This window comes from Ochotona princeps, chromosome 13 (genome assembly GCF_030435755.1).
Source record: "Ochotona princeps isolate mOchPri1 chromosome 13, mOchPri1.hap1, whole genome shotgun sequence".
NCBI lineage: Eukaryota > Metazoa > Chordata > Mammalia > Lagomorpha > Ochotonidae > Ochotona > Ochotona princeps.
The window spans coordinates 13,645,380-13,658,490 of record NC_080844.1 but is presented as its reverse complement, the minus strand read 5'-3'; the positions used below and the strand labels follow the sequence as shown (position 1 = coordinate 13,658,490).

At 42.3% G+C, this 13,111-nt stretch overlaps 1 protein-coding gene across 6 annotated transcripts in view; it reads right to left on the bottom strand.

Moving 5' to 3' along the window:
- The window catches only part of IDE (insulin degrading enzyme), a 113,566-nt gene that overhangs the window by 57,968 nt on the left and 42,487 nt on the right, over window positions 1-13,111 (bottom strand). For all 6 annotated transcript variants that reach the window (XM_058671117.1, XM_058671112.1, XM_058671113.1 and 3 more), the window contains exons 2-4: window positions 8,847-9,031; window positions 7,606-7,813; window positions 5,286-5,455 (exon numbers count right to left, since the gene is read on the bottom strand). In XM_058671117.1, the coding sequence (XP_058527100.1) occupies window positions 5,286-5,455; window positions 7,606-7,813; window positions 8,847-9,006 (538 nt within the window). In that variant the 5' untranslated portion in view covers window positions 9,007-9,031. The remainder of the gene's footprint in view (window positions 1-5,285; window positions 5,456-7,605; window positions 7,814-8,846; window positions 9,032-13,111) is intronic.

Here is a 13,111-nt window from a genome sequence, read left to right as displayed (position 1 = left end):
CAAAGCGAGGATTCAGCCATTAGCCTACTTTCACCAAGTCCCCAAAATAAATACATTTTAAAAAAAAAAACTTGATTAGTCTTAGACCCCAGCCAACCATTTGGGTGAAATGAATTTTAAGCCTTGGTTTGCTCCGATATTAGATTTATGTGGGAATTAAATTAGACTGTACATGTGAAGTGAGTGGCAAAACTTTTGATCATGATAATCTATGTATATGATCATAATCATAATAACAATCATAGATGATTGATAGGAATTCAATTGAAAGAAGTTTGGGTATTTTTACACATATGGCTTGGAACAGGAAAGCGGAAAATTTAGTTCTGGTTGCTATTTAGTGACCTGCTTCTTTAAACATAGACCCATGGACACGGTAAGAACAACTGAGTTTAGTCAGCTGGGAAGGAAATAACAGAAGCCAACAAGAGGGTGAAGGAAATCCAATAGGTACTCCCTGATGTATCGGAAGAATGGAAGCCAAGGAGGGGGAGCTGAGTTTCAGATTTGGTGACCTTTTTTTTTTCCTTACTTGTTACTTTAACTCTAGTACACTGGGGGCAAGTGCAATAGCATTATGTTAGTACACTCAGATCTTTCTGTTTTTCATTGAGAAGTAATTGTTTTAGCCCCCCTGCTTATAAAGTATATCACAGAATGTAAAGAAGTGTAGGGCCCGGCGGCGTGGCCTAGCGGCTAAAGTCCTCGCCTTGAAAGCCCCAGGATCCCATATGGGCGCTGGTTCTAATCCCGGCAGCTCCACTTCCCATCCAGCTCCCTGCTTGTGGCCTGGGAAAGCAGTCTAGGACGGCCCAAAGCTTTGGGACACTGCACCCGCGTGGGAGACCCGGAAGAGGTTCCAGGTTCCCGGATTTGGATCAGCGCGCACCGGCCCGTTGTGGCTGCTTGGGGAGTGAATCATCGGATGGAAGATCTTCCTCTCTGTCTCTCCTCCTCTCTGTATATCCGGCTTTCCAATAATAATAAAATCTTTACAAAAAAAAAAAAAAAAAAGAAAGAAGTGTAGCAAATGCCTTTGCATTTTAAGTCCTTCAAGTTTACTTAAGGAGGCAAGACACACCTAAGGCTTCAGTGGAGTAGAATCTTATGTTTAGTTTGCTAGTGCTGTATGCTAAGCATTTTATGGGATCTCATTTTTTAAAATTTATTTATTTATATTCAAAGTCAGATATGCAAAGAGGAGGAGAGACAGAGAGGAACGTATTCTGTCTGCTGGTTCACGCCCCAAGTGACCATAATGGCCGGAGCTGAGCCAACCTGAAGCCAGGAGACAGGATCTTCTTCCTGGTCTCCCGCACTGGTGCAGGGTCCCAAGGCTTTGGTCCATCCTCGACTGATTTCTCAGGCCACAAGCAGGGAGCTGGATGGGAAGTGAGGTGCCCATATAGAATTGGCGCCCACATGGGATCCAGGCACTCTCAAGGTGAAGACTTCAGCCACTAGGCTATTGCGCTGGGCCCAGGAGCTCCTTAATTTAATTCTCATGTTAAGCTTAGATGAATAAATGGCAGCCTGGTGCGATGGCTCAATTGGCTAATCCTCTCCCTGAAAGTATAGCATTCCATATGGGCACCATTTCACGTTTCAGCTGCTCCATTTCCCATCCAGTTCCCTGCTATGGCCTGTGAAAACAGTGGAGGATGGCCCAAAACCTTGGGACCCTGCACCCATGTGGGGGACCTAAGAGAGGCTCTGGCTTCCTGCTCATGTGCCTGAGAAGGCAGTGGAAAATGGTCCAAGTGCCTGGGTCTCTGCCACCTATAGGGGAAATATGGAGTTCCAGGCTTTGGTTTGGCCCTGCATGGGCTGTCGCAGCCCTTTGGGGAGTAAGCTAGGGAGTGGCTAGAAGATCTTGCTCTTCTACTCTTGTCATTCTGCCTTTCAAACACAAAAATAAACCTTTTTTATTTAATTAATTTTCTAAACAAAATATTTATTTGCTTATCTGAAAGAGTTAGAGTGCAAGGGAGACTTCCATCTGCTGGTTTACTCCCCAAGCGACTGCAATGATCAGAACTGGACTAGGCCTAAGCCAAGAACCAAGAGCTTCTTTGAGGTCTCTTATGTGGGTGGCAGGGATCTAAACACTTGAGTCATTCTCCGCTGCTTTTCCCAGGCCATTCATAGGGAGCTGAACTGAAAGTGGAGCAGGTGGATCTCAAACCAGTGCCCACATGGGGGTGCCAGTATCACAAGCAGTGGCTTTAAGCACTACGCCACCACCACAAGGACACATACTTTAGGAGGCCAATGCTTTATCCGTTAGGCTACTGGGGCTTCTAGGACACCTACTTAAAAAAAAAAAAGTAATAGATTAATTGAGATCAAATTTTCATGTCTCCATGAGGAGTATGGAGAGGAAAGTGGCATGGCAGTAGCGGAACAGTCTTTTAAGTTTTGGGCATTTGACACTGAGTCAGTCTGTAATCAAAGCCTTGTTCTTTGCGACCTCTACAACAACAATAATAAAAGACCATAAAGATAGCCTGGCATCTTCTGAAGAACATGAATTAGGATAGTATTTTTTTAAACCTTTTTATTTATTTTTCAATATTTCTTACATAGTTGAGAGGGGTGAACACCCATGTGGATCTCTGATTCGGATGAGATGGGTCAGTATGGAGGAAGGTGGGTGGGACACATATTTCTTTTTTTTCCCCTTCTGTGTCCACAGGCTACGATGGGGAGGGGGCCTATCCCAGCTGTCAAACTACATCAGCACCCAGGGATGGATGATGGTTATTTGATGATGCCTTACAGACCCCAATGTGGGGAAGAGTGTCTGAGGGTGTTACTTGAATGGTTTTGATAGATCTGAGAAGTTGTTGGTTTCACTGTTCCAAGGTTGAGAAACCTTTTCCAAGGTCTATTGGTTGACAGAGTCCACCTTAGTGCATCCACAGACCCAGGAACCTGCTTCAAAGCTTGGTCAGGAGAACTATCAGGAGACCCAGGCACTTGGACCATCCTCTGAAAAGAGGCAGTTGACATCCCCTGCTGGCCTAGATGAACTGGCCTCATGTCTCTTGTGTGCATCTAGACATGCTGTCCAATGCACAAGCATCAGCAACTGAGCAGACCCAGTCCTGACATATGTACTTCAAGGTGGGACCATATCCCGTGATTTATTCCTTTGTCTGCAATCTGAGTCCAGCAGTCTAGTTGGGATGTCCCCCCAAGAAACTTTGTTTGCGTGACCTCAGACTTAACTTTTGTGTGCACTAGCCAGCCAGTGCAGGGTCAGGTTCGATCCTGCACCAGCCAATGCATTTACCAGTAGATGCAAACTCCCTGGTCAGTTCTACCCCAGCCACGTCTCATGTCACTGATGGGTGCTATGGTCCAGTGGGGGCAGAGACCCTGCTTGGCATGGTCTACCCTCAGTTTTGGTCCTTCCATGTGCTGGCAAGTGCTGCAGCCCGGCCCCGCCCAGCCTTCTTCCAGCCCCAGCTCCTGCAAGTGTTAGGTGGGTTACTTTCAGGTGAGTTCTATGATGCAGCCTCGCCTATCACTGCCCCCAGCTCTCCCCATTAACCAGCAAGTATTGTAGTACTACTGAGGTGAGCCCACAATTCCTTTATAGAATCTGCTCCCCCAGATCCACTTCCTTTGTGTTCTAGTAGGTGCTGCCCACCCCCTGCTCTGACACTCATGGGTGGGTTCTTTGGCTTAGCTCAGCCATGCATGCCCCCAGCCCCAGCTTTTTTGAGTTCCAGCAGGCAGCTCATGATGCCTTTTAGCCCAACCCAAGTCTCCCACATGAGTGGGTGCTTTGGCGTGACCTAGACATGCCTTCCAATTCTCCCCACCCTCTCTAAATCATTCCATCTCAGCTCCTTTGCCTACCTGTGAGTGGCCCAGTCCATGAAAGACCCCAGAAGTCATTCCTTTCCTATCAAACATACCCTTAGCCATTCCCACTCTAATATATCCCCAGACCCCTTTCCCCAGGCAATCTGTAGCACCCTCACACCGGTGGGCATGTCCCAGCCTGGAGTTCCCCCTCATATCTTTAAAACAAAAGGGGAAAAAAAAAAAGACTAAACAACTATGCTAGCTTACTGGTATAGTAAACACAAATTTGGCATTAACCAGATTCAGAATGATTGCCAACTACTGGCTGCCTTTTTCCCAGCCATGTAACACTTGCCTAGGTCCAAGGAAAACAGCTGAGGGGGACAGCATATTTTTTTTTTAATATTATTATGGAAAGTGGAGTAGCAGGGACACAAACAGGAGCCACATGGGATGCCAGTGCTTGCAGGCAGAGGATTATTAGCTAACCGAGCCACTGTGATCGGTCCAGCTTACACTTTTAAAATCAGAAAAACTTGGGGCCAAAGCAATGGCATAGCCACCTGTGGTGCTGGCACTCCACATGGACATCGGTTCATGTTCCAGCTGCTCCACTTCTGACCCAACTTCCTACTGGACTGGGAAAGCAGTGAAGGATAACCCAAGTCCTTGGGCCCTTGTGTCTACGTGAGAGACGTGGAAGAAGCTCCTGATTTCTGGCTTCATAGAGGCTCAACTAAGGGCCATTTAAAGAGTGAACCAACAGATGGAAGATTTCTGTCTGTCCTCCATCAATCTTCCTCTCAAAATAAATAAGTAATGAACAAATAAATCTTTCTAAAATTTATTCCAGATTTACTTCAAAATAAATAAATCTTTTAAAATCAGAAAAACTTGGGTCTGGCACAGTAGTGTAGCGGCTAAAATCCTCGCTTTATATGCGCCCGGGATCCCATATGGGTACCGGTTTTAATCCTGGCAGCCCCACTTCCCATCCAGCTCCCTGGTTGTGGCCTGGGAAAGCAGTCAAGGACGGCCCAAAGCCTTGGGACCCTGAACCCATGTTTGAGAGACCCAGAACAGGCTCCTGGCTCCTGGCTTTGGATTGGCGCAGCTCTAGCCATTGTGGCTGCTTGGGGGTGAACCAGCAGATGGAAGATCTTCCTCTCTGTATATCTGCCTTCCCAATAAAAATAAAATAAATACATATTTAAAAAACAAACAAACAAACAAAAAACTTCCATTTGGAAAGTAGACTTCAGAACAAATGGATCTATTTTTCTTTTCCCTGGGAAATACTGGTTAATATCTATTCATAACTCTTACCTGCTCTGCTTCCTAAACATTTAGTAGGAATAGAGAGTTCTGAAATCCTCTCTCCTGAACTGCAAATATAATCCTGTGCACAGACGCCAGGGCCTTCCATGAGGCCAAGGAGAAGCAGTGTGTGAAAGGTGCTGTTGACAAACCTGTCCCAAACTTGCTGAAAGGGTGTTTGGGGTTCCCAGTGGCCTTCTCCAGCTGGAAGAGTCTCCAGGCGTCATTCATCACGTTCTTCTCATGTTCCGAATCAACTGCATTCACTTCTCTGTCTTTGCAGCTTTCATCAAACAGGGGGCACAGGAAAAACTGTGCAAACCTAAGGATTTGAAAAACGATTAGCCACTTGAGTACTGTCATTTAAAAAAATGGCCTTTAAAAACACTGAAAAATGCATCTAATGGAAAAATGAATTCCATAGGATCAGAAAAAAAATACCACGGCTACTTAGAAAAAAATATAAAGTAATTTCTAAGTAACGTAAGAAAATGTAATTTGGATGTATCTAGAGTCAGGGTTGTTCTATCCCACAGACACAAAGACCAAGAGTCAACAGCAGCAGTCTCTTTATTTCAGACTTGGACCTGGCACATCTATGAAAAGCCATGCTCTATGTGCCTGTCTTAAAAAGGAAAAGATAAATCACAGTGCTTTGCTAAATAAATCTTCAATTTACAGCTTTAGTTATAATCTCACTAAGGTTCAGGCACCTTAGGACAAACAAATTAAGTCACCCAGTTTTAAAAGACTTAATTTGAAATTTATTTTCTTCTTATTAAAAAAAAAAACTTGAATCAGTAGAAAAAAGTCAACACTGAAAACCTGAGATAAGACACAAATAATAATTTGACTAAGCCACAATTATGGGCTTTTACGAAACAGTACTATGAATAGTCTGTAAATTTTTTGATAAGCAGTGATTCAACAAATAATGACATGTATCTTTAAAAGAAGTAACCAACGTGCTTTGCTCGAGGCTATTATTTAATGATAATACCAAAGTCTAACTAAGATAACTTTAGCTAATAAATCCATACTCCTGTATCAGGTAGCTATCTAAGTCATGATCGCATGCAGTAACTCCTCCTAAGAAACTTCATATCCCATCTTGGACAAGCAAGACCCAGGATTCAAATGAAGGCACGAGCAGAGGCTCTGCCTGGGTCTGCTTTCAGTGGCAGCTGGAGACTCCTGGGTCTATAAACTTATCAATTACCATGCCCTGGTTCACCTGTCAAAAAGGCTAAACCCTGAGGTAAATACTTTACATCAATCTAAAAGAAAGCTTCATTTACTCAGAGTCTACACCCAAAGTTGATAGGAAACAGGAATTCTAACATGTGCCTTCTTTTACTTACCTTCTCCAGGCTGGAAGAAGTGCCTACCAGCTACATACCAAAGCAGAATAGGCCTAGATAAAGAATCATGTTTATGACACTGTGTAATCAAGTTCTTAAAAAGATCCTCTTATATAAGTAGATTTTTCTGTGCCCAGTAACAGAGATCTAGTATATGACCATCTGCTGTCACATTTGTAAAGCAGGAAATGAAATTCAATGTATGATGCCAGGGAACTCATTAATGGAACTCATCTGGGAATACATAAAAAAGCTGATTACACCTCAGAGCTGCTGCCTAAAGACTGAAACCTAAGAGAATGAGCAGGATCCAGAGCACCCTGACCCAGCCACTTGGTCCAAACATGTCTGTAAATGCTCTTTTTGTTAAGGAACAAAAGCAAACTACCAATCAAAAAAAAAATTTTTTTTTTAAACCCACAACATAATATATACTTTGCAACAAATTAATGTGAGAAAATAAAATTGATGATGAAAAACAACAAAGCCAGATGTCCTTGCAGATTCATACAAACTACAACTTGGTAACATAAAAACTATAAACTTTTGCCAAATTACTTCAAAAAAAAAGAATCAAATTACTGATTCCACAAAGATTAGCAAATATTGGCAGTAGAGAAAACTGACCAAGAAACTGAACCAGCCTAACAGAGCTTGCTCCAGAATATACTTCCAAAATATTCCCTGGGGTGAAAAACAGCAGCAACATTGTGTAAGTACTGCGAATCTTTGAGAACTAATACAATAAAAGAGAACAGAAAACTTAAGATCAGGCATTCTGGGATGGGAAGTGTGCTTGAAAGAAATCCATGATGCTAGTCATTCTTCATCATGAGCTTTAGAGGAAACACTAGTTGGGCTGGGAAGAACTGGTTAGGATTTCATAAGCCAATAAAATCTCCTGTAGGCCTGAAGGCTGATTAAAAGTCATGTCATTATTTTTCCTTTACCACAAGGTAAATAAGAGAACATGACTATAGAGAACATGACTCATTATTTTTCTTATTCGTAACACAGGGAAAAATACTTCTTGTCAAACTATAAAACCATCTTTGTAAAAATAATACTTTTAAGTGCACAGTTAGATAATTCATAGGACATGAAGCATTACCTGTCTAGGGCGCCTTCAAGGTGTTCATGGGACACATCAAAGTAGTAATTGGTATGTTCTCCACTAGTAAAGGCATTTGAACTTCCTGCATGCTCACTGAGAAACTGGCTGTATTCATTTTCTTTTGGGTATTTCTCTGTTCCCAAAAACAGCATATGTTCACAAAAATGACTTAGGCCAGCAACATTTGGAGGATCTGACAATGAACCTGAAAGAGAAAATGCATATATAAATCATTTATTATGCTAGGAAATACAGATAAAATACATATGATCTGAAATTCTTGTTAGCAGAACAGCTCCAAGCACACAACCAAGAAAGTTAAGTACAGGTTGCAATAAAACAGGATTATTTAGAAAGTAAGCCAGTTATCAGAAGATTTGGTATACAGCCTCATTTGACATTAATTAGTCGATGACACTGAGTGATTTATTTCTGTGGACATCAATTTTCTCACAGAAAGAAGGGAAACGAGTTGAATTCATGTTTCATAAGAGTTAGAACTTTCTAACTATGGCTTTATTTATTGAATAGACAACGCTAAGAACATGGATTTTGAGGGGTGGTCGGCAGCACTATTAGCTACAAAACTTTAAGCACATTTCACAACATTAAAAGAATTTTTTTCTGGTGTATTAAAAATAAAATCATAAATTTTGATTTAAAAATAAAAAAAAAACTTTCAGCACAATACTTCATCTATCTCATCTTACTTTTATATATACATTATGCAGAGGGCTGCACACAGATTACATACTGGCAAAGCATTCTGTATTATGGGATAAAATGGTTATTTGCTCAATTTTACTCAATTTTAAAATGTCACTGGGTTAAATAAAAGCTTTTTAGTTGAAAACATTTTATTTCAAATGAAGCACTGCCCTAGTAAATGCATATATAGATGAGAAGTGACCTGCCTGAAGCAATACTAAATGTGGAAGAAACATATACACAAGACTCTACACACATAAATTCAGAACTGCTGTGTAAAGGATGGGAATGAATTTCTTTGCTGCGGGACAAACTTCTGTGGGAATTTAACAAGACAGCTTTGGTAAATGTTAGTGATTATTTGACTTAGATGACTGCAATGTACCAATAGCTGAGAAATAGGGTTCTGGTACAAAATAAAATACATCAAATGGCAATTTTGGGGTCGTTCATTGCATTCTTGTAGAAGGTTCTAGTAAATGTCCGCATTAGGTCAGTGAACAAAGCTCAATTCACTGTTTTAACTGTACCTATATGTACATCAAGCGCAGCCGAGGACTTATCCGTGGTGGGGTCACTGATGAGAAGCACTTTGATTCCATTGGATAGCTCCAGCCCACGGTATTCTCGCTTGTCTTCAGGAGATTTGATAATGTGATTTCCTATTCTCTTGATAGCTGGATTACTCATTTTGCTGTATGTCTTTTTTTGGAAACTGAAAAGAAAAAAAAAGTTGGACTGTGACACTTTTTTTCAAAGTTTGAGAAACGGGAAGGGCCAAGAGAGGTCTTACCTACTAGTTCATGCCCTAACAGCCTACAAGAGCCAGCAGGGTTTACGCCAGAAGCCAGGAATTCAACCCAGGTTTTGGTCACGCGGTGAGTGGCACAGACACACCCACTTGAGCGGTCACTGCTGCCGCCCAGGGTCTGTACTGCAGAAGTTGAACTCAGGAGCCAGGGCTAGACACAAACTCTGCCACTCAGCTGCGAGACACAGGGATCCCAACTGACAACTGAACTACCCGGGCAATGCCTGTCCCTGCTCTATTATTCCCTTTTGTTAAGAGGACAAAGAATTACATCGAGCAAACTCACGTGAAGCAACGTTGGATTTTTTTAAAACCTAGAGGAAACTTTTTAAAGCTTAACTACAGAGTGCAGCCATTCCTCTTCCGACCCCATCTTCATTCTTTCAGAGAAACAGTAACAATAGTGTTTTTGTTCAGCCATATTTGTATCTAGAAGAACACATGATTGAGGATTTGGGACAGGGTAAGTTAAGTAGTGGGTTTAATCAATGTGCTAACCTAGAATCACAGAGTTGTCCTCTACCACGAAGTATTTTTACACATATTTTAGAAGTTTCAGCTAGAATAAGTGAGGTGAAAAGTTGTGTAACAACTATTACTAGGTCAGTCCAAACATTACTCAATCTAATGATAGTCAAAGATCTGGCAGACCTAGAATTCATGAGTCTGACATGCACACGCTCAGATCATAGGGGAGGGGTCGGCTCTGTGGCGTAATGGGTAAGAAAGGACACCACCTTCAACTCTAGAATCCCATACGGGCACCAGTTCATGTCCTGAGCTGCTCCACTTTAGAGCTAGGTCCCTGCTAATGACATGCGAAAAGCAGCTAAAGACCCTGGCACCCATGTGGGAGAGCTGAATGAACAACTAGCTCCTGGCTTTAGCTTGGCCTAATCCAGCCATGAAGGGAGAGAATCAGCAGAGGGAAGATCTCTCTGTTTCTTCCTCTCTCCCTCAAATTCCTTCAAATAAATAAATACTTCAAATACATACATATATATATATATATATATATATATACACACACATGTTTATGCTAAAATCTCTAGAAATTGAGAAAAATTAATTTTTTTCAGAATACTTTCTCTGAAATCATCTCCAATTATTCTTCTGATCTGAATAACTGATAAATCAAAGTTTTTCCTGACAGAGACTCTATGAGAAAATATTCGGAATTTTCAGTATCTATACTGTAGGTGACACTATAGATATGCTGGCGTCCTTTAAAATTCCACAGTGTTTTACAGATAGTGCTAATTGTCTTGCCCTACTTACAGGAAAAAATAATTTATTGAAAAATCAAAGCATAAAATATGACAATAGCATTGGGAGAGAATATATAAGGCCATTGTCGGAAATTTCAAAAGCAGTTTGGAAGCAGAAAAGTTACTACTAACAACTTTTTTTCGTTGAAAAAAAGATTTATTCATTTTTATTGGAAAGGCATATTGACGGAGGAGAGACAGAAAGATCTTTCATCCACTGGTTCACTCCCCAAATAGTCTCGATGGCTGGAACAGAGTCAATCTGAAGTTAAGAGCCTGGAGCTTCTTTCCAGTTTTCCACGGGAGTGCAGGGTCACAAGGCTTTGGGCCATCCTCTGCTGCTTTTCCAGAGCATGAGCAGGGAGCCGGAAGGGAAGTGGAGCTGCCAGGACACAAACTGGTGCCCATAAGGGACGCCAGTGCTTGCAGGTATAGGATTAGCCTGTTAAGCCACTGCATTGGCCCTAAATAACTTTTTCTACTTTTTACTTAATTAGCCAGATACCTAAGTTCAACATCAAATAGATTAAATTCCTGAGTGCAAAATCAAAAAACACCAGCATTTTTGTAGTTATCATAATAACTCTGAGGGTGACAGAAAATGATCTTTTTTAAAAAAATGTGTTTGAAAGGCAGAGCTACAGAGAGAGACAGACACAGAAGTTTTCCATCCACTGGTTCACTCTCCAAATGGTCACAACGGCCTCAGTTGGGCTGGTCTGAAGGCAGCCCGAGAGCTTCTTTGGGGTCTCCCATGTAGGTGTAGAGTCCCACGTGCTTGGGCCACCCTCTGCTGCTTTGCCAGGCATGTTAGCAGGCAGCTGGATCAGAAATGGAAGCCTATATAAGATCAGGCACTACACTATGCATGCTGGCTGCCAACAGGGGTATCCCAAAGCTCTTTATTTTAAGGAATCCAGATTAAGGACAAAGATAGAGAAGTGGGTACTTCTGGTGCCAAAGTAGTTCAGGGCCACTGTGAGTTCAAACTGGTGCTGAACCCAGTGATCATATGTGGGCACTGCAGGCAGAGGCTCTACCTGCTACGTCACAGTGCTGGCCCCAGAAAATACTCTTTTCAAGATTCCAAAGAGGAGCACAGGGAATCTCAAATTACAGTCCTGGTTAGGGTTTTTCCCAAAGAACAATCTATTTAGACTGCAGCAAATGCACTTACCATCCAGTTCATTTCAAAAACCTCAATTTGACTCCAACATAAATTACTATTTTATAAAGTTGATCTCCCTTAGCAGCAATGTAATAAACCACAAGAAAGCCTCCATGAAGACCCCCAGCAAGGTGCCATATGGGGGCTGTGTGGCACAATGGCTTCAGCCACCACCTGGGGTGCTGGCATCCAATCCAGATGATGGCCCAGGTGCTTAGGCCTCTGCACCCACGTGGGAAACCCAGAGGAAGTCCCGGGCTCCTCACTTCAACCTTGTATAGCCCTAGTCATGCGGCCATTTGGGCAGTGAATCAGAGGATGGAAAACGTTTTTGTCTCTCCTCTTTCTCTTTCAAATAAATGTATCTTAAAAAAAAAAAAAAAAATTAGTGGCAGCAAGAAGTCTAGCGGGCACACAGAAAATAACTAACCTGACTCCCCTCCTAGTAAGGTTATAGTAGAAGGGAGGATGGCGGATGGCCTACTAGGCGGGCACAGAGCAAAAGCATTTATTCCAGTGCCTCTGTTTATACCCAATCCCTCTATTGTTCTTGTCCCGACTAGTTTTACTTACGGGAACCAAAGGTTACAAAAGAGGCAAACCTGGGCGGAGCAGGTGAGACATCACTTGGCACTCCTGCCTTACATAGAGAATGCCTGGGTTCGAGCTTGAGTGCTACTTTCAGTTCCAGCTTCCCAATACTGGGCACCCTGGAAGGTAGCGAGTAAAGAACAGGTCCCTGCCAGCCAATTGGGAAGCCCAGATTGAGTTCCCAGCTCTCAGAGCTGGCCTGGCCCATCTACGGTTGCTGAAGGGATCTGCAGAGAGAACCAGCAACTGGGAAACCTCTGTCTCCCTTTCAGATAAATAAATAATCTTAAAAATTATCAAAATATGATGATGGTATGAAATTTCTATCTCATCTACAACTGTAATGGGAAAATGAAACAGTTTACTTTGGTAGTATAAGTTGTCTCATTCTATCAGAGGCATAAAATCTCATTATTAAAGATAATCACTTCAACTGTAAGTTATATTCCATACATTTTCCAGGTTTCAACACCCTTTGTCCAGATTTTAAGTTTTTTTTTAAAGTAAATTATAAATAGTGAGTCTGGTGTGGTAGCCTAGTGGCTAAAGGTCTTGCTTTGCAAGCACCAGGATTCCATAAGGGAGCCGGTTCTAATTCTGGCAGCTCCACTTTCCATCTAGCTCCCTGCTTGTGGCCTGGGAAAGCAGTTGAGGACGGCCCAAAGCCTTGGGACCCTGCACCGGCGTGGGAGACCCGGAAGAAGCTCCTGGCTCTTGGCATTGAATCAGCTCAGCTCTGGCCGTTGTGGCTACTTGGGAAGTAAACCAGCGGACAGAAGATCTTTCCATATTTCCTCTGCTCAGTAAATCTGACTTTCCAATAAAAATAAATAGATCGTTTTAAAAATATATAAATAGTAAGACTAACAATAACACAGAATTAGAACCCCTGGCCGAATAAGCAGCACTTGGAAATGATGAAAGACCCTCACAGGCATGGATGGAGGCACGGATAGA